The sequence below is a fragment of the Olea europaea genome, unplaced genomic scaffold, assembly GCF_002742605.1.
Source record: "Olea europaea var. sylvestris unplaced genomic scaffold, O_europaea_v1 scaffold2421, whole genome shotgun sequence".
Lineage (NCBI taxonomy): Eukaryota > Viridiplantae > Streptophyta > Magnoliopsida > Lamiales > Oleaceae > Olea > Olea europaea.
The window spans coordinates 65,415-84,266 of record NW_019242390.1 but is presented as its reverse complement, the minus strand read 5'-3'; the positions used below and the strand labels follow the sequence as shown (position 1 = coordinate 84,266).

Sequence of the window (18,852 nt, the reverse complement as noted above, 5' to 3'; positions counted from 1 at the left end):
AACCAATCCATGCCTAGTATTACATCAAAATCCTTCATTTCTATCATGTATATGTTCGCTTCCATTGGTTTTCCCTCAACTTCAATACTTACTGACTTGGCTATTCTATTAGTATTCAAAGGGTTGCCTTCTAACATTTCATCCCTAACCGTGACTCCCATATCTCCCCATTGAGGTGGGAGAGAGTGTGTGAGGTTATTTATGGCCTCAATATGCGTGATCTCCATTCCAGCATTAACTGCCGTCATGCATCTCTCATAGATATCATACACATGTTCGCTAAGCGATCGGGTCGGATCAGTTACATAGTTTTTATAGGAATGAAAAGCAATTCTACGGTTCAATGCTTCTCTATATGCCCTAGCCGTTCTACAAGCCATTTCTGTTGCATTTTCACATACATCATACTTTTTCTTTGCTTAAAGAAAACATGTAAATATTTAAACTTTCATATCATGCAATTCCCTTTAAACCCTTAGCTTTTGCCCAAGTCCATTACATATTTTTAAATAACACATCTCTAAATCATATCAAAGCATCATAACATAAACATAATCATTAACTTTAAACATGAACATACCTGGGCCATAGGATGAGATTGATGGATGGATGCACGATGCCATGGAATACCTTAAACTTTTCATTTTCCTTTTGTGTTTTAAAAAACAAACATACTTAGTCTACAGAATCGGCTAAACCGTTTTTTTTAAAAACATAATTGATCTACAGAATCGCTCTGATACCACGCTGTAACGCCCCGACCCCTAGTGGACAGGAACGCTACTTACTTTACTTAGCTTAACCGGTGGTTTAGTAACAAGTGTATACGTTTTAGCGGAAGCTTACATCTTCAGATAATAATTTAAATAACAATACTTCAAATATTTTAAACAAAAACACTGAATCATTTTTCAAAACAACAAAATATAATTTATTTGAAGAAAACATAACTTTTTCTCGCATTCTGCGTTATTCAAAACTTTAAAGAAATAACATTGGAAAACATTTCATAAAAATAAATCCAAATCACTTATTCACCGGATTTCCATGGGCTCGTTGCATCACTCTCCATCTTCTCCTCCATCCATGCCCGAGGTAGAATTCCTTCAATCTGTAGAGATGAGATTAAACTCGTGAGTTGAAAAACTCAATAGGTGTCATAGCTGCATTCATGATCAAGCTATACATTTCAAAACATTAACTTTATAACTTTTCATACATGCCGTACCCGGAGGCACCATCTGACATGAAGGGGTATGCCGTACCCGAGGACACCATTTGATATACGAATATTTTTTCAACATAGAGGGATATGCCGTACCGGAGTACCGTTTGACATACAACCATTAACATAGAGAGATATGCCGTACCGGAGTACCGTTTGACATACAAACATTAACATGAATCGAAACTTATAACTTAACACGATTAAACACATTATACCTCTACCTACCTTGATTGATGCTTTTGAAACTTTGAAAACTTGGATTGAAAACTTCGATGAAACTTGGATGTTGAAAGAAATGCACTCCTTGGATGTTTGAAAACCGTTGAGAATTACTACTTAAAAACACTTCTTAAACTTTTAGGAAAAATAGTTTTCCTCCCTCTCTTTTTCTCTCTTGGAAACTCTTTCTTTAGTATGTAAAAGCTCTTGCTTTTGGTGTAAGAAAAAATGAGTGAAATGAGGTCTCTATTTATAGGTAAATATTCCATAACTTAAAGCAAATGAAGGGTCAAATTTCATTTAAGAGAGAAAATATGGGTGCCATTTAAATTTGAGGTTAAATGCTTCAATTTAGTGGGGTTTTTATTGCCAAAAATATGGGTGGCCCTTTGAGAAAATAATTGATGAAAATAAATATTTAAATTCTAGAGAAAAACGAGAATTTTCATTTCAGACAGTTTTGGTCGACCGGTTGTAGTCTGGTTGACACTGCACAGCTTTCAGTGTTTCTATCATAACTTCTTCTCCCGATATTCGATTGATGTAATTCAAAGTGCATTGGAAAGCTAACTCAAAGAGCTATAACTTTTATTTAGATATCATTTTCCAAATCGAATGTTTCCTATGTCAAAAATGATCTCAAATGAGACTAAAAATTTGAAGTATACTTTAGTCATCCAATATTCATGTCTTAGTGCTACTAAGGTATCTAGAATTATTTGGGGTTCTACAATTTAATTCTATTTATCATTTAATGTCACATTAACGCCATCTAAACTGAGATTACAATCCTTGTGAGGCTACATAGTATTATTCAAAACTATATGACGTTTTAAAGAAAAGGTTACAGCAAAAGGGAAACAAAAAAGATCTCACTGTTGTAAAAGGAAATATTATTAGGGTTTAGAGGTGAATAAAAATTATACCCATACAGCCCTAAAAATAATTACTATTGTATCCTTAATTCTGCCCTATAAATACAGGACTTTGATTCTTAATAAAACACACAAGTCTATTGACTTCTCTCTATTCTCTTTTTTTTTATTCACTTTTATAACACGTTATCAACACGATAGTTTAATTTTTCAAAGTTTAGTGAAGGTAATAATTTTTATAGGCATGAATATTTATCACGTGTACCAAAATTAATTTGGTAGCATGTGAATTCTATTTATACATGCGCATTAACTTGTGTTTCGTCCAATTCAAATCTAATATGTGTTTCATGGTACCAATCATAAATTGGAGGCTCTTTTGTCCACTATAATTGCATTAATTTCTACCTCTTAAATTTACTTCTTGATTATGTGGCAGTTAATTGCATGAATTTCTGTAAATCCATTTATTTAAATCATATTCAGGCGTTGCAATCATTAGATGCATAAGAATTTGTCTTTAATCCATGTTTTCACGTGTGGCACAACCTCTTGTTTTCAATTTTCCAATATGAGTTTGAGTCAATTTAGGTTAATTTGCACGGTAACAATTTGTACTTTGCTTTAATTCATGTATATGAATTATTAAATATTATTTACTGTGTAACACGTGTAGCATTAGATGTATTAATTTATGTAATTCTTTCTTTAATTTTTTTATGGATGTAAAATATATATTTATGGTAAAGAATAACTTTAAAGCATATCTTTTCAAGATTTTTTTTTTTTTTTGTAATACATGTTTGGTAGTTAATTGTAAAATATAAATTCATATCCAATCTATTTGGTAATTATTTTATTTATTTGTATGGTAATTAATATTCTTTAACTTGATTAAATATTTGTGTTGTTTTATCATAAATTTTAAATTAATATTCTATCATGTTGTTGCTCCTGAAGTAGCACAACATTATAATTAATATTCTAGAAGAGTATTAATCGAAGATCTATCTATTATAAATAGTTTGTTGATACTTCTGAAGTAGCTTAATATTATAATTAATATTCTTGAAAAATATTACTTGCTCTTGAAGAGCATAAATTATATTTTTCAATATTTCAAAAGAATATTGAAGTATTAATTTTGAAAAAATAATAATAAAATACAATGTGCTCATGAAGTGCATATGCTTCAAAGAATATATTATTTTAGTGTTTATCCCTGAAAGAAAACACATAACTTATGTCATGTTAATATTGACTGCTTGATTAATTATTATATGAAGTTTAATCATATTCTTCGAAATTAATTATATATATATTTTTTACTTTATTGTGTAGTTAATCAAATGACAAATATCACAAAACTTGAGTTTGCTGCACTTGATATCTCTGACAAAAATTATTTATCATGAGTACTTGATACTGATACTCATCTTGTTTCAAAGGGTTTGGAAGAGACAATAAAAGAAGGAAATAAAGAATCCCTGCAGGATCGTGTAAAAGCACTAATCTTCCTTCTTCATCATCTTCACGATGGATTGAAAATTGAATATCTTACTGAGAAAGATCCACAGGTTTTGGAAAAAATTAACTGAAAGATTTGATCATCAAATGACTATATTCCTCCCCAAAGCCCGTTATGAGTAGATGCACCTTCGTTTACAAGACTTCAAAACTATTAGTTAGTACAATTCTAAATTGTTCAGAATATGTTCAGAATTGACATTGTGTGGAGAAAAAATCACTGATGAAGATATATTGGAGAAAACTTTTTCCACCTTTCACGCCTCGAATGTGCTCCTGTAATAGCAATATCGCGAGCTTAGTTTCAAGAAGTACTTAGAACTTATATCTTGCCTGCTTGTTGCTGAACAGAATAATGAACTGCTGATAAAAAATCATGGGTTACGTCCAACTGGTTCTGTACCATTGCCTGAAGCAAATGCAATATTAAGACAAGGACAAGGACGTGGACGTGGACATGAACATGGACATGGATTTGGACGTGGAGGCGGAAGTGCACACGGAGTAAATCATGGGCGAAATAATCAACAAAGTTATCAACAACAAGACAAAAATTTCAAAAGGCACAAAGTACATGAAAGTAGCGTACCTAAAAAGGTACATGAAGAAAGTTGTTTTAGATGTAGAATAAAAAGGCATTGGACACGTACCTGTCGTACGGCAAAACACCTTGTGGATCTCTATCGAAAATCAATTAAAGGAAAGAGAAAAGTGGAGACAAATTTTGCTTACTATGATGGTCCAATTGATGTGACTCATTTGGATGTCGTTGATTTCTTTGCTGATCCAAATGGGAATATTGACCATTTGATTGAGGATGGTGTGATGGAAAATATAGATTTTATTTATTTATTTTTTATGTTTCTAGTATTTTCATTTATTTAGAAATTTAGTTTGAAATATGTTTTTACTTTTCGCAAAAATTTTGAACTTTATTATCCATCGTTAATTTCACAGTATTACTTATGCTTATCATTTTGAATTTAAATTCAAGTTTTTTAAAAATATTTCTATTTTGTTATATTGATAGATTCATGATGGATTGTCAAGACACCTGCTTGATTGATAGTGCAACTACACATACTATTTTTCAAGATAAAAAATATTTTTTGGACTTAACATTAAAAGAGAATAATGTCAATACAATATCAGGTGCATCGAATATCGTTCAAGGCTCCAGAAGAACTTGTATCATTTTACCAAATAATATAAAATTATATATTAACGATGCACTTTATTCTAGCAAATTCAGAAGAAATTTGCTTAGTTTTAAAGATATCCGTTGCAATGGATATCATATTGAAACGACACAAAAAAATAATATCAAATATCTTTGTATAACTTCTTTTGTATCTGATCAGAAGCAGATAAAAGAAAAATTTCATACACTCCCATTTGGCATGTATTATACATTTATAAAAATTGTTGAATCGAATAATATCACGAACCAGAAGTTCGTTGATCCAAAAAGTTTTATACTTTGACATGATCGACTTGGACATCCAGGAGCTATAATGATGCGTCGAATAATAAACAACTCACATGAACATCCTTTAAAACACCAGAAGATTCTTTTACCTAATGATTATCCGTGTATAGCTTATTCTCAAGACAAGTTAGTTATTAGACCTTCAACTACAAAAGTTAATATTGAATCTTCAACTTTCTTGGAAAAAATTCATGGAGATATATGTGGGAAAATACACTTATCATGTGGACTATTTCGTTATTTTATGGTATTAATTGATTTTTCCACTAGATGGTTATATGTTTGCCTGCTTTCCACTAGGAATGTAGCCTTTGCTAGACTATTTGCTCAAATTATAAAATTACGAGCACAATTTCCCAATTACTCAATTAAAACTATTCGCCTTGACAATGCTGGTGAATTTAGATCACAAGCATTTGATAATTATTGTATGTCAATTGGAATTGTAATTAAACATTCAGTTGTGCATGTCCATACATAAAATGGTTTGACAGAGTCGTTTATTAAGCGTCTACAATTTATTGCTAGACCATTACTTATGAAAACAAAACTCCCAGCTTCTGTTTGGAGTCATGCCATACTACATGCTGCATCATTGGTTCGTATTAGACCAACTGCCTATTATCAATATTCACCTTTGCAGCTGGCATTTGGTTATGATCCTGATATTTCTCACCTACGGGTCTTTGGTTGTGCTTTCCAAGTTTCTATTTCACCCCACAATGTATTAAAATGAGTCCCCAACGAAGACTTGAAATTTATGTGGGTTTTGATTCGCCATCAATTATTAGGTATCTTGAACCTTTAATGGGTGATTTATTTACTACACGTTTTGCAGATTGTCATTTTGATGAAATGACTTTCTTGACTTTGGGAGAAGAAAAACTACATCCTGAAAAACAAGATAAAATTAGCAAGAGGTTAAAAAAATCATTCATCTGTAAAGAGTTGCAAATTAATTTCCTGATTTATTTGTTGACGTAAGAAAAGTGACGAAATCATATGTTCCAACAGAAAATATTTCAGTAAAAATTGATGTCCCTGTAGGATAATCTGCTGTAGCAAATGAATCACAAATAAGCTAGACGCGTGGTCGACCAGTTGCTTCAAAAGATTCTGTACCTCGAAAAAGAAAAGTACATGAGAAAAACCAACCAAAAATTTTGAAAGAAATTACATTAGAAAAGATTGATCAATCAGATATTGAAAATACGGTTCCTGAAAAACCACAAGTGTTCGAAAATAGTGAGATTTCAATAAATTATATGTTATCTCATAAATTATAGAAACGAAATAATGTTGTTATAGACAATATTTTCGCCTTTAATGTGGCTCTTGATATTATACAGAATGAGGATCCTGAACCACAGTAGGTTAAAGACTGTCAAAATATAAATGATTGGCCAAAATGGAAAGAAGCCATACAGGCGGAATTAAATTCTTTGGAGAAACGAAAAATGTTTGGACCTATAGTTCGAATACCTGAAAATGTAATTCCTGTTGGATACAAATGAGTCTTTGTACGAAAGAGAAATGAAAATAATGAAATCACAAGGTACAAAGCCAGACTAGTAGCTCAAGGTTTCTCACAAAGACCAAGAATTGATTATGAGGAAACATATTCTCTCGTAATGAACACCATCACTTTAAGATTCTTAATTAGTTTGACCGTATCACAAAAACTTGATATGCGCCTTATGGATGTAGTAACTGCATATTTGTATGGTTCACTTGATAGTGACATATATATGAAAGTCCCCAAAGGACTTAAGATACCAGGAACAAATGATACATGTTTGAGAACTATGTTCTCAATTAAATTGCAAAGATCATTATATAGATTAAAACAATTCGGACACATGTGGTATAATCGACTTAGCGAATATTTGTTGAATGAGGGTTATAAAAATGATGATGTCTGCCCATATATTTTTATAAAGAAAACAAATAGTGGATTTGCAATTGTGGCAGTTTATGTTGATGATTTAAATTTAATTGGAACTATTGAAGAACTCAACAAAACTGCTGATTATTTGAAAAATGAATTTGAGATGAAGGATTTGGGAAAAACCAAATTTTGTCTTGGATTGCAGATTGAACATTTCGCAGATGGATTATTTGTTCACCAATCTATGTATACAGAAAAAGTTTTAAAACGTTTTTACATTGATAATGCACATCTATTGGAATCACCTATGATTGTTCGATCATTTGATATGAAAAAAGATCTATTTCGTCCACTTGAAGATGGAGAAAAAGTTCTTGGTCCTAAAGTACCATATTTTAGTACAATTGGAGCATTAACATATCTTACAAATTGCACTCAACCCCACATAACTTTTTCTGTAAATCTCCTTGCAAGATATAGCTCTACACTAACTCAAAGACATTGGAACGTTGTTAAACATATTTTTCGTTACCTAAAGGGTAATATTGATTTGAGATTATTTTATTATCAAAAATCGGGATCTGCTTTAGTGGAATATACAAATGCATGTTATCTTTCTGACCTACATAAAGCTAAATCACAAACAGGTTATATGTTTACACGTGGAGGAACGACTACATCATAGAAATCTGTAAAGTAATTCTTGACAGCTACATCTTCAAATCATTTTGAAATTATTGTAATTCATGAAGCAGGTCGAGAATGTGTATGGTTGAGAAACATGACCCATCATATCCAAATATCATGCGAATTAATTTCAATAAAGGATCGTCCAACAATTTTGTATGAAAACAATACAGCTTGTATTGCACAACTCAGAGGGAGCTAGATCAAAGGTGATAGGACGAAACATATTTCTCCAAAATTCTTTCATACACATGAGTTTCACAAGAATGACGATATCGATATCAAACAAATTCGCTTAAGTGACAATGTGACTGATTTATTCACAAAAACACTACTAACATTTACATTCAAGAACTTAGTTCATAAGATTGAAATGTGTAGACTCAAAGATTTTCAGTGATCAATATCAGGGGGAGTAACTATACTCTTTTTCCTGAGTTTAGGTTTTGTCCCACTGGATTTTCCCAATAAGGTTTTAATGAGGCAGCATTTATTTTTAGTATTCCAAAATAACTGTACTCTTTTGCCTTCGTTTGATTTTTTTCCCATTAGATTTTTATCAAACAAAGTTTTAACGAGACGGATATTTTGCAATATGTCATTCAAGGGGGGTGTTGTAAAAGGAAAGATTATTAGAGTTTAGAGGTGAATGACAATTACACTCCTACAGCCCTAGAAATAATTACTATTGTATCCCTAATTCTACTCTATAAATACATAACTTTAATTTTTAATAAAACACACAATTTATTGACTTCTCTATGTTCTCTTCTTTTTTCTTCACTTTTATAACACTCACAATTTAAGCTTAGCACAACATTTCTAATAATAACCACTTTTTCACAAAATTTTCTATTTTGTAAATTACGGTTTCCTATTTTTCTGGTTAAAGGATACTTGTGGACTGAGCCCAATAGAATCCATAAAAAATATGAGCCCAGTCCATTTTCCCCCCATCGTCTTGCAAATCAGACGTTGAATGTTGATTGTATAAACCCTCGTTTTCAGAGTCCATTCGAATCCATTGTCCAATGCTAGCTCTTCGAAATTTCAAAACCCTAACCCGAAATGTAGCATCAATTTTCAATTCATTTTCAACCCAAAACCCTAATCATGAACTATCCCCAATTCCGTCCTGTACACAGTATGACGATCTCATCAACGCCGCCGGCCGGGAAAGAGACTTCGCCACCTTGCGTTACCTCCTCAACAAGCGTGTAAGAGAGGGCTTCTTCAACACCGTCGACACCTTCAAGTTCATCTCAACTGATCTCTCCGTACTCGACGAGCTCTCGAAGCATATCGCGGGGCTGAATGGTTTCACCAGAAAGAGCTCGTACGATTCCCTCGTGGCTCAACTAGCGAAGATGCATCGGATTCCTGAGGCAGTACGCGTGACGGAGATGATGTCGACGAATGACTACGGTGCCACCGCGAGTACGTTTCACCCCATACTCAACGCTTTGTCAAGGAAGAAGGAGATGGCCAAGGCGTGGCGCGTGTTGGAAGCGATGAGAGCGTGCGGAATCCAGCCCGATGTGACGGCGTTCAACCACATTCTAACGGCTTTTTGTTACATTGGGGATTTGAAATCAGCCGCTAATGTGTTGGAGAGCATGGAAGAAGAAGGCTTGGCAGCCGATTCAAGGACTTACGATGCTCTGGTTTTGGGCGCGTGTAAGGCTGGGAGATTGGACGGCGCACTCTCCGTTCTGCGACGGATGATGGATGATGAATTGCCGGCGTTGTATTGCACCTATGGGCACGTTATAAAAGGGATGGTGCGGTCTGGCTGTAATGCGCAGGCGTTGGAGTTTGTGAGGAGCTTTGCTGGGAAGGACCCAAGATTGGATGCTGAAAATTTTGGGATTTTGGCTACACATTTGATTAGAATGAATAAAATTGAGGAGGCTAAGGATGTAGTAAAGGAAATGGAGAACAGGGGTTTTAAAATGGATCATCAATCGAAGGATTTCTATGAATTGAATAAATTTTGTTTATAAGGAAGGGGAAAAAAAAGTTTAATTTACAATATGGCAGATAATTTCCAACGTGTCTTCTCAAAACACAGAGTATTGTAGTTTTAGGGGCAGAAGCAGATTAATGCCATAAGCATAACCGTCTCAACTCTAAAAGTTTCCTTAAATCCATTTTCAATGTTCAATAGCTCCAAGCATTGTTTCAATTTGTTGAGAGTCTCTACTATTTTTGTTTATAAGAATTTGTTTCACCACAACCAGATGATGCCTGAGGAATATTTTCTTTTATTTATTACTAGGAATTAAATTGAAATGCAGAGAGCATACACTAGTAATTTGTCAATGAAATAGGAATCCATTCAATGCTACAGCAAAGTATCTTCACTGACCCAAAGATGACATCTCCTGTGTCATTGAGGATCATCTAACAATATTTTCCGTCTGTATGGAGGTACTTACCTCTGAGATCATTATTGAGAGGATAAAAAAAAGTTATCGATTCCTCCGTTATTGAGTATCAGAATGCATTCTTAAGAGGTAGTCTGTGGCTAACGATGTCATGTGTTGCTTATGCATTATATAATTATAGAAAAGCTTATGACTTCATTTCATGGTATTTAAGCATTTTGTTTTTCGTATGTTGAGTGTCCTTTTCTTTAAGGAGCTTCACCCAAACTTGATGGGTGCAATGCTTGTTTTTATGTTAAGAGTCAACTGAAGTCTAGCAATCATTTGTAAAATTGCCTCAGGAAGGAGGCGGCTGGACTGGTAAATATTGGCCAAAAATGCAGTCGAATGGGAGTTATTCTGAACATTCGGAAATTTTTGAAGATTTTCTTGCCCATGATCGGTTGACTACAATCTGTGGCTAGATTAATAGATTCTTGCAATGGCTAAGTACTACTCTTGTTGGTTTCATCTTGGAACTAAAATTCAAATCAGTGCCGGGGTCCTTTTGGTTTAGACGTTCATTGATATGCCTTGATGTTGTCATGTCTTGAAGTTGACCAATGGAAAATTGTCCAGGGCATTCGCTATTATGAGGACTTGTGAAGGAAAGTCCAGAGTGTTCTGCTGCTGGTCTATGGTTCAATGCAGGATCTCACTGTGTTGAAGCTGTGCAAATATGGTGCCTATTTTAATTTTTCACAGGGTTGTTTCTGAGCTAGTTTCTTGGTTTGGTTCATGCATACTGTGATTACGCCAACACGACCTGTTCATAGTATCTACTACAAAATGAGCCGAGACTGCAGTGATTCGTATAATGTGATATGAACCTTGTGGAAAGCGTGCCTTCATTGGATTTTTCGACCACTGATTTTCTATTGGTGTGGCCTCCAAAAGGCAAGATAGCAAGCACATGAACTAAACAAGAAGCATCCAATGATTTATTGCACATCAACTTTTCCTGTTGCTTGTTTGAATCTGCTCATTGGAAATTTTGCTTTAACTAGTGATTGACTTGTAATCAATGCAAAGTTGCAAACAATATGATTGTCTCACAACTTTCGCGTGCCTAATCCAAAAGGCATTCCATTAGCTTGTAAATATAATATTACACTTTACGGTGCGCCGAATTAAATTAGCTGTTCAATACTAGGATGATTGTGAAAAAACCATGGATATGATTCCGTTTGGTCTCCTTTTCATGATGAATCCACTCGCTCAAATAAATTGCTAGATAAAGTGGACTTATGACACAGATATAATGAAAATTGCATCCAGGTCTGGAATGCTGCACTAGACATGATGCTCTGTAAGTGCTCGATGCTGTCTAACCTGAGGCACTAGAAATGCTTTGAAGACTTCAAGATCAAGCCTCCCATCCCTGCACCCGAGCCCTATGGAAGCAAAGTTACGAAAGAGAAAAATAACGAAAATCTGATCTCATCTCCAAGAAAGAACAAACTTTGTTGAATACCATGAAAAAAGATAAGCCACAGTTACTGAGGGATATTCATATTCACTTGCAGAGCACAATTACATAAAGTTTCACTTCGACTCAGATGACATCCATCAATATTTTGTCAGATAATTAAGGAAATGGAAAATGACTAAATTGATTAAAGGAAAACGAATTCTGATTGTAGGTCTCCACCATACCACTCGACACAGGAATATCTTGGATCCAAGTGGCCATATTCCCATGCTGGTTAACACAAAATGCAAGACGAGCTCGAGCATGCATCAGATCATACTCCAATTCAGCCATCTTCTTCTCCAGAGAAGCTATAGCTCCAATGCAACCATAAATGGGGTCTCTCAGCCTCACCTCAGCCTCGTAAACAAGCGAATTCACCGTATCGTCTCGTTGCTCCTCCGCCACCTCATTAAGAATCTTGCTAACGTTGCTGGCTCCGAACACCTTGTGTACTTTGGCAAACTTCTTTCGCTCGTCTGAACGAAAATACGGGGCGAACTGGCAATTTGGGGTGCATCTTCGCTTCAAGGCCTTGCAGGCTGCACAAGAAGAGCTCGAACGAGGCTCTTGACTCTTCATAACTGCTGTTTACGTGTGTACTTTAAGGGGAAATTCTTCTTCATATTTATAGCCTAACTTCTGATTAGAAATTCTTCTTTTGAGGGGATTTAATGAAATTTTATGCTGCTTTCTTACAGTAACGTGACACTTGTTAGTAGGTCATGTTATTAATGTACAGGGAACAGATGCGAGACCTTCACGTGCTAATCAAGTTACATCTCACGTTCTAATTTTCTCTTTTCTTTTTGGTATTAAATAGCCTTCGAAAAGAAAGCAGAAAAAAGAAAAGAAAGAAACAGCTGTCACGCAAATCATTGTTAATAAATTGATAGGAGTCGACACGGCTCTGCCTGATCAAATGAAATTTAATCATTAAAGTATCAATTATAATACTTACTCATTTATTATGTTGTTTCTTTTTATTTTGTTACTGGCAAATTTTATTCACGATAATTATACTTCATTTTATCATTAATTAGGTAATTATACTTTAATTTTATGCAATCAAATAATTACACTTCAATTTTAATTTCATTTTATCATAAGAATTGTCTGGTCAGGGCGAAGTTGGTAAGAAAAAGTGAAATAAGAATTTATTTTTTTTCTAAAAATTATTTGAAGAAATCTGGTTTTCTCTATTTTTGGGGTTCAAATTCTCACTATCCATCTGTAAGTTACGTGCACACTTAAATGCTTACTTAGAGGCATAAACTATCGTTTCAAAGTGAAGGTGCAACGACCTTATGCAATCGACATTCAAGGCAAAATACAGACAAATTTTAGATGTGAGAGAAATGGTGGTCGAGGACTAGAAATATTGATAGTTGAGGACTTGCAATATGCTGGTCACAATCGACTAACATAGTCATGAGGTGATGGTTGAGGACCAGAGATATTGGCGGTTGAGGACCTGTAATATGCTGGTCACATTCGGCTAATATAGTCAAGCCCATGGTATAGCTACGTGTAGTACCATTTCTCAAGTTCACTTCATATTTCTATGAATGGATAAAGATATATCATCATAAATAAAACAATCTCAAATAAGGACATATAGATGAACCACTTTCGACAATCCAATTTTTCATAGGTCACATAACATACAATGCAACCCAAGCAAAAATTGAAAGAGAATAACACTGTGTTTGATACTACAATCCCTTAAATTTAAGAATCGATAATTTCTAGTAAATCAATTAACATTTTAACATTAGTATTTCTAATCTCAATGCTTAAATTTCATTTTTATATTAGGAATGGGATCCCAAGCACAATGACCTTCCCCAAACCATCTTCAAGAATGGCCACATCAATTATAGTCACCTTGGGTGGGGAATGATAGTTCAACAACTAAGTAGACAACACAATTAAGTGTGGGTTCAGAGAATAATAGAAAGGACCTAAGTATTTCAAAATTTTCTATTGGTTCAAGGGAAGAAATCTTTAGAGAGACTTGGATTCATGAACAAGTAGGAAAAATAAAGAGAACATTTGGAAATCTTGACATTGAAAGATTAAAATCAATGTGGATGTCGTATAAGCATTTAGTTCAACATTTAATTTGAACCTTACGGAGTCTTAAATGTAATCCATTGGGTTAGGCTTAAACTCTTGGCATGTGCCTTGACATTGGATTTGAGTTCTTACTAATAAGTAATAATACTTATGTATTCATCAAAATGTGTGAATAGAAAAGATATTGAAGTATATATAAATGATTTATAAAAATGAGCTAAACATAAACAAAAAACACGATTCCTTCACTGATAATTGTTTGTGAAAAAACATGTCGTCCACCTATTTATATATATTATCATTGAACTTTCATTAATATTTCAATTGGGCTGCCAATCTTTCGTTTTTCTCAATTTGAATAATTGAACTTTATGCAATTGAGCCATTGAACTTTAATTGTAACTTCAAATTTTAAGACTTATACATGTATTGTATCTCAAATTGATAAACATTAATTAGTTAATAGACATGCCACAACAAATCTTCTAGTTACTAAGCACGTACTAATTTCTTGAAACACAACATATTAACGTAACCACATTTGTTGAAAATCTTAAGGGTTTTGCTAGAGTGATATGGTTTGTAAATTCTAAGGGCGCATGTCCAAGGCCACATTGGCCCTGGACCACTAGGAAAACCCTAATCTTAATAAATGATGGTACATTATACTATGGCTTCTTTTCAAGGGTCATTTCATTTGTAAATGAATAATTAATCCTCTCAACAAATTTCAGTACTAAAGGACCTATCAAATTACTTTGCCAAAGTTTAGATACAAAATTATGGGACTCATAACTCTCTTCATCCTTTCAATCACATTAAAAAAAAATAATAATAAAAAAATCATTTTATTTGAAAAGATCTGTGCCAAACAAACTTTAAGTAAAAATCATACTTCAAATATTCAAAATATGTAGTGTTGAAATAGCTATTGTACATTTAATTGACACGGTAATGAATTTTAGAGTATTTAACCTGTAAATAACTCAAATAATTTCTCACTTCATATTTATTGCAAGTCACATAATATTATAATCTTGGGCGAAACTTGCAACTCTTTATATATGCGCCTAGCATACATACTCGATCGAACCAAGTACTTTATGCTCGTTTAGTATTGTCACTCAATATGTATTTTATTGGTAGACACAAGGATTAAAATGAGGTAATCATTGTGAAGTTATTCTTGTCTTTGACTATGGACATACACCAAGTGCCAAACTGCATGATTTTTCTTTATTGAATAGCTCTTTTACACTTCGTGTAAAAATCGAATATTAGCTTTTTCATAAAAAAATAGAAAAGAAAAGAAAAAAGAAGTGGTATTAAAGTAAGGTGGAGTTTTTGAGGGCGAAATGCAAAGATGAAAATCAGATGAAAGGCATGGTAAGAGACATTGTAAGACATGATAAGTGTTACAAAGTTCAAAAGTTTTTGAAATCAACTCGAAAATATTTATTAAAAAAATTCTAATGGTAAGTTATACTCATGAATTGTATCAAATTTCGGCAAATATGGTAATTTTTGACATTAAGTGGGATGAAGTTGTTCAAAATGAGATTTGGAGGCTGCAAACTAGTATATAAGGGATCTATTGGTGAACATCAATTTTACAATTTTATATCGGTTTAGGCACTCTCTCCAGTATTGTCTATTGAGTAAGGGAAATGATGAAGAGCATTATTTTTATTGTTGAGCTAGACAAAGAACATGTTTTGTTGGATTAGTTGTGGTTTTTTAGATTAACAATTTTAAGATTGAAATCCGATATTTACCTAAAATGTAATGAGTATTGACAAATTCATATAACACCACTTGAATGGAAAAGAATTTCAATTATTCCCCACTTGTGGAGAGGCAAAGCATGACATTCTGTCTATCAATTTGCACGCTCTGATGTATAACACAACGAACAGCGCATAAAGAACTTGACAAGAACCCACTTTCTTTCTATTTTCTTTAAAAAAAAAATTATATATATATATATATATATTATTTTATTATTATTATTATTTTTTGGTTTGTTTGTTTGTTTGTTTGTTTTTTTTTTTCTAGGAGCCATGGAAAAATCTTATATACACTTACATTAGTTATTATTTTATATATATTCGGAAAAGTTGTGATTCCTAAAAAAACTTTGGATCATGTTTGCTAAAACTTAAATTTTAATTTAGCTTGGTCATTTTTTAGATATATTTACTCATTTTGCCCATGTTTAGTGTGACATAAATTTTGATAAAATCTAAGTTCAAATAAATAATTATTTTTAATTATAATTTTATAGGATTTATAACTTTTGAAAAGCAGATTTCAAAACTTCTTTTAAAATCTACTAAAATTTTGATTTTAACTACACCAAACCGAGGCTTTTTATGATTCACAAATGACTATCCATTATTATCCTTGGAACCCATAACTTTTTGTATGATTCACAGTTTTCTTAATTGTTGTCTTGTTCTGGTTTTCAATTTATCTAACCCGGGTTAGTTGAGAGTGAGAGGGATATATGGGTTGGCCCACATTTGATGTGAAATTGAAGGAGTGCCCACTTACAATTGCACTTGCACTTGCACTTTCAATTTGAGTTTGATATTCTTTTAGCTAATGTTGTTTGCACCATACAATATAGCTTTTAGTGGTGTCTCAACTCTCCACTTTCTTGAATGTTGATTGCACATTTTCTAATATTAGAAACTAACCGAGTGAAATTCCAATTAATTGATGAAATGACATGTCCATTAGCAAACTCATCGTGTAAACACCTCTCTCATTGGTTAATGGGCCTGAAGCCTTTGCTAATGGGCTGCGAGATTTAAAAGGCCTGACATTTTTTCTTAAAAAAAATGAGCTTTTAAAAGCTAATGGGCATATTGGGATTCTTGTAGCCTCCTTTCTAAAGGGAAAAGTACATGAATACAATAATATAATAATACAAATTCATATTTAACAAATTGTAAAAAAAATTTCACAAACCAGGTATTAAATTATAATAAGAATAATAAAAAATATATTATACTTATTTCTCTCCTCTTAACAACTTCCTTGCATCCATCACCCCACCTATCCATTACTCTCCCATTCCCAACTCTGTCATTACCACAACCACCCCATTTCTTCGATTCTCCGTCCACCACCACCATAGCTGCATTATCCAAATTGCTTCGTTCTCAACCTCCACCACTAATCTTCCCCAAAATCCTCACAGCAGCCATATTATCACATGTAATCCACAAAATGCTTTCCCATCTCTTTTGAAGCAATAAGTGTCTGATCTCGATTCTCACACCATCAGCTTGGCATTGATGATTTTTTTCTTCCTCTGATTTAGATGACTTTGATGACTTCTATGTTGCGTTGAAGGTGGGATATATGTGGATTCCACCTCTAATCAATTTCTTCTTTACTAATTTTGACCGTTTGGGATCATATCTGTGTAGGTTATTGTTTGTGAAGCTTGTTTTTATTGTGATTGTGATCGGGTTAGTCTTAATCGTGATAGTATGTGATCAAGTTACTATTAATTTGGTCACATATGATCATAGTTAAGACAAAACTAGTTACAGATGGTTACAATAAAGATAAACTTAGTTACAACTGATTGCAATTAACATAAATTTGATCAAGGAGATTCATCAAAAATTCGCACACACCGCAGACCAGTACCACAACACATCACCACCGCAACCCAAACTAGTAAGCTAAATAGGCCTTACGACCAACATCTGGGTCGACAGGTGAACAAGAAGCTCTGTGACTTAGGTTAGAGTCCTCCAATCCACCACCATCTACGCCTCAATACATAAACACTACCACCACCTCAAAGTCATAGACATTTAATGAGTTTTCAAATCCTGAGGTCATTAATTTGGGAGAAAACCAATTTAATAAAATGTGTGAATTGATAAAATGTTGATAAAAATGTTACCCAAAAAGAAAAATAAAAAAAATGGGACATAGGTGCAACAACGATCAATTGTTTAAGGCCTTTAATCCATTTGGTAAAATAGTATAACAATTAAAAAAAAAAATTATGGTGACAATATAACACCCTTGTATGAATAAAAATACCATAGGCCAGTGAGTCATACAATATTTTGGTTACCAATAATTCAATCTCAATTCAATCAAATATATATTATTTATGTCAAACAATAACTTTGCCTTCCAAACAGTTGACTCAGCCTCATCTATGACTCCACCAAAATCTTACTAATATTAAAATATTTCTAAATATTTAATTCATGTTTGTCTGTCATCAAATTAAAACTCTTTTTTTTTTTTTCAAACTCATTTTTAAACATACATTTATACGTTAAAATATTTTATACGTAACCTTAAATTTTTTTCTTTCCTTTTAATCATATATTTTTCAAAAAAATCAATATTTTAAAACTTATTTTACCCAAAAAAAACATGTATATAAGGGTAGACCAGAGGCTTAATTATTTCAGAAAATTGCAACTTGTTTATATCATTCTTGACCGGGACAGCTTGCGTGCGTTGCCAAAAGTTCCACTTTATTAAAAAATTTATTGGGTAATTGACACGAAACGTTTCTACTTTTCAAGTTTATTGTGGAAAACTTTCATACCTTTTATTTTTTAGCATTTTCGTTCTTACCTTTCACATTTCTTTGCGTTGAACATCCTTTTCACATTTTTAATGTAAAATGACCAAAATACTCTCTCATTTAAATAAAAAGAAAAAAAATAAAAAAATAAATTACAATTTTACTCCTAAATGTTTTAAAAAATGTGAGTGAGTCCAAATAATTATTAAAAGACCTAATAGCACAAAACGTCCAAAACGTTCTTACGTTTCAAATTGGTGAAAATAATGTTTTTCGTCATGAAATGTAGAAATATGAATGAAAATGCAAAAAAATTGAAGCGTAGGGACTTTTTAACAAAAAAATGTCAAACGTAAGGATTTTTTTTTTTTTTTTTTGCAATTAAGCCTTATT

General features: G+C 33.0%; 2 protein-coding genes across 2 annotated transcripts; one reads left to right on the top strand and one right to left on the bottom strand.

The window, feature by feature from the left end:
* The first annotated feature begins 8,944 nt into the window (after positions 1-8,944).
* On the top strand, positions 8,945-9,916 carry LOC111382046 (pentatricopeptide repeat-containing protein At2g40240, mitochondrial-like). Its single transcript, XM_023005906.1, has one exon. The coding sequence runs from the start codon at positions 8,945-8,947 to the stop codon at positions 9,914-9,916; it is 972 nt and encodes a 323-aa protein (XP_022861674.1).
* A 1,872-nt stretch (positions 9,917-11,788) lies between these two features.
* LOC111382043 (LOB domain-containing protein 21-like) lies at positions 11,789-12,556 on the bottom strand. The gene has a single exon (XM_023005903.1). The coding sequence runs from the start codon at positions 12,390-12,392 to the stop codon at positions 11,928-11,930; it is 465 nt and encodes a 154-aa protein (XP_022861671.1). The 5' UTR covers positions 12,393-12,556; the 3' UTR covers positions 11,789-11,927.
* Positions 12,557-18,852: the final 6,296 nt, after the last annotated feature.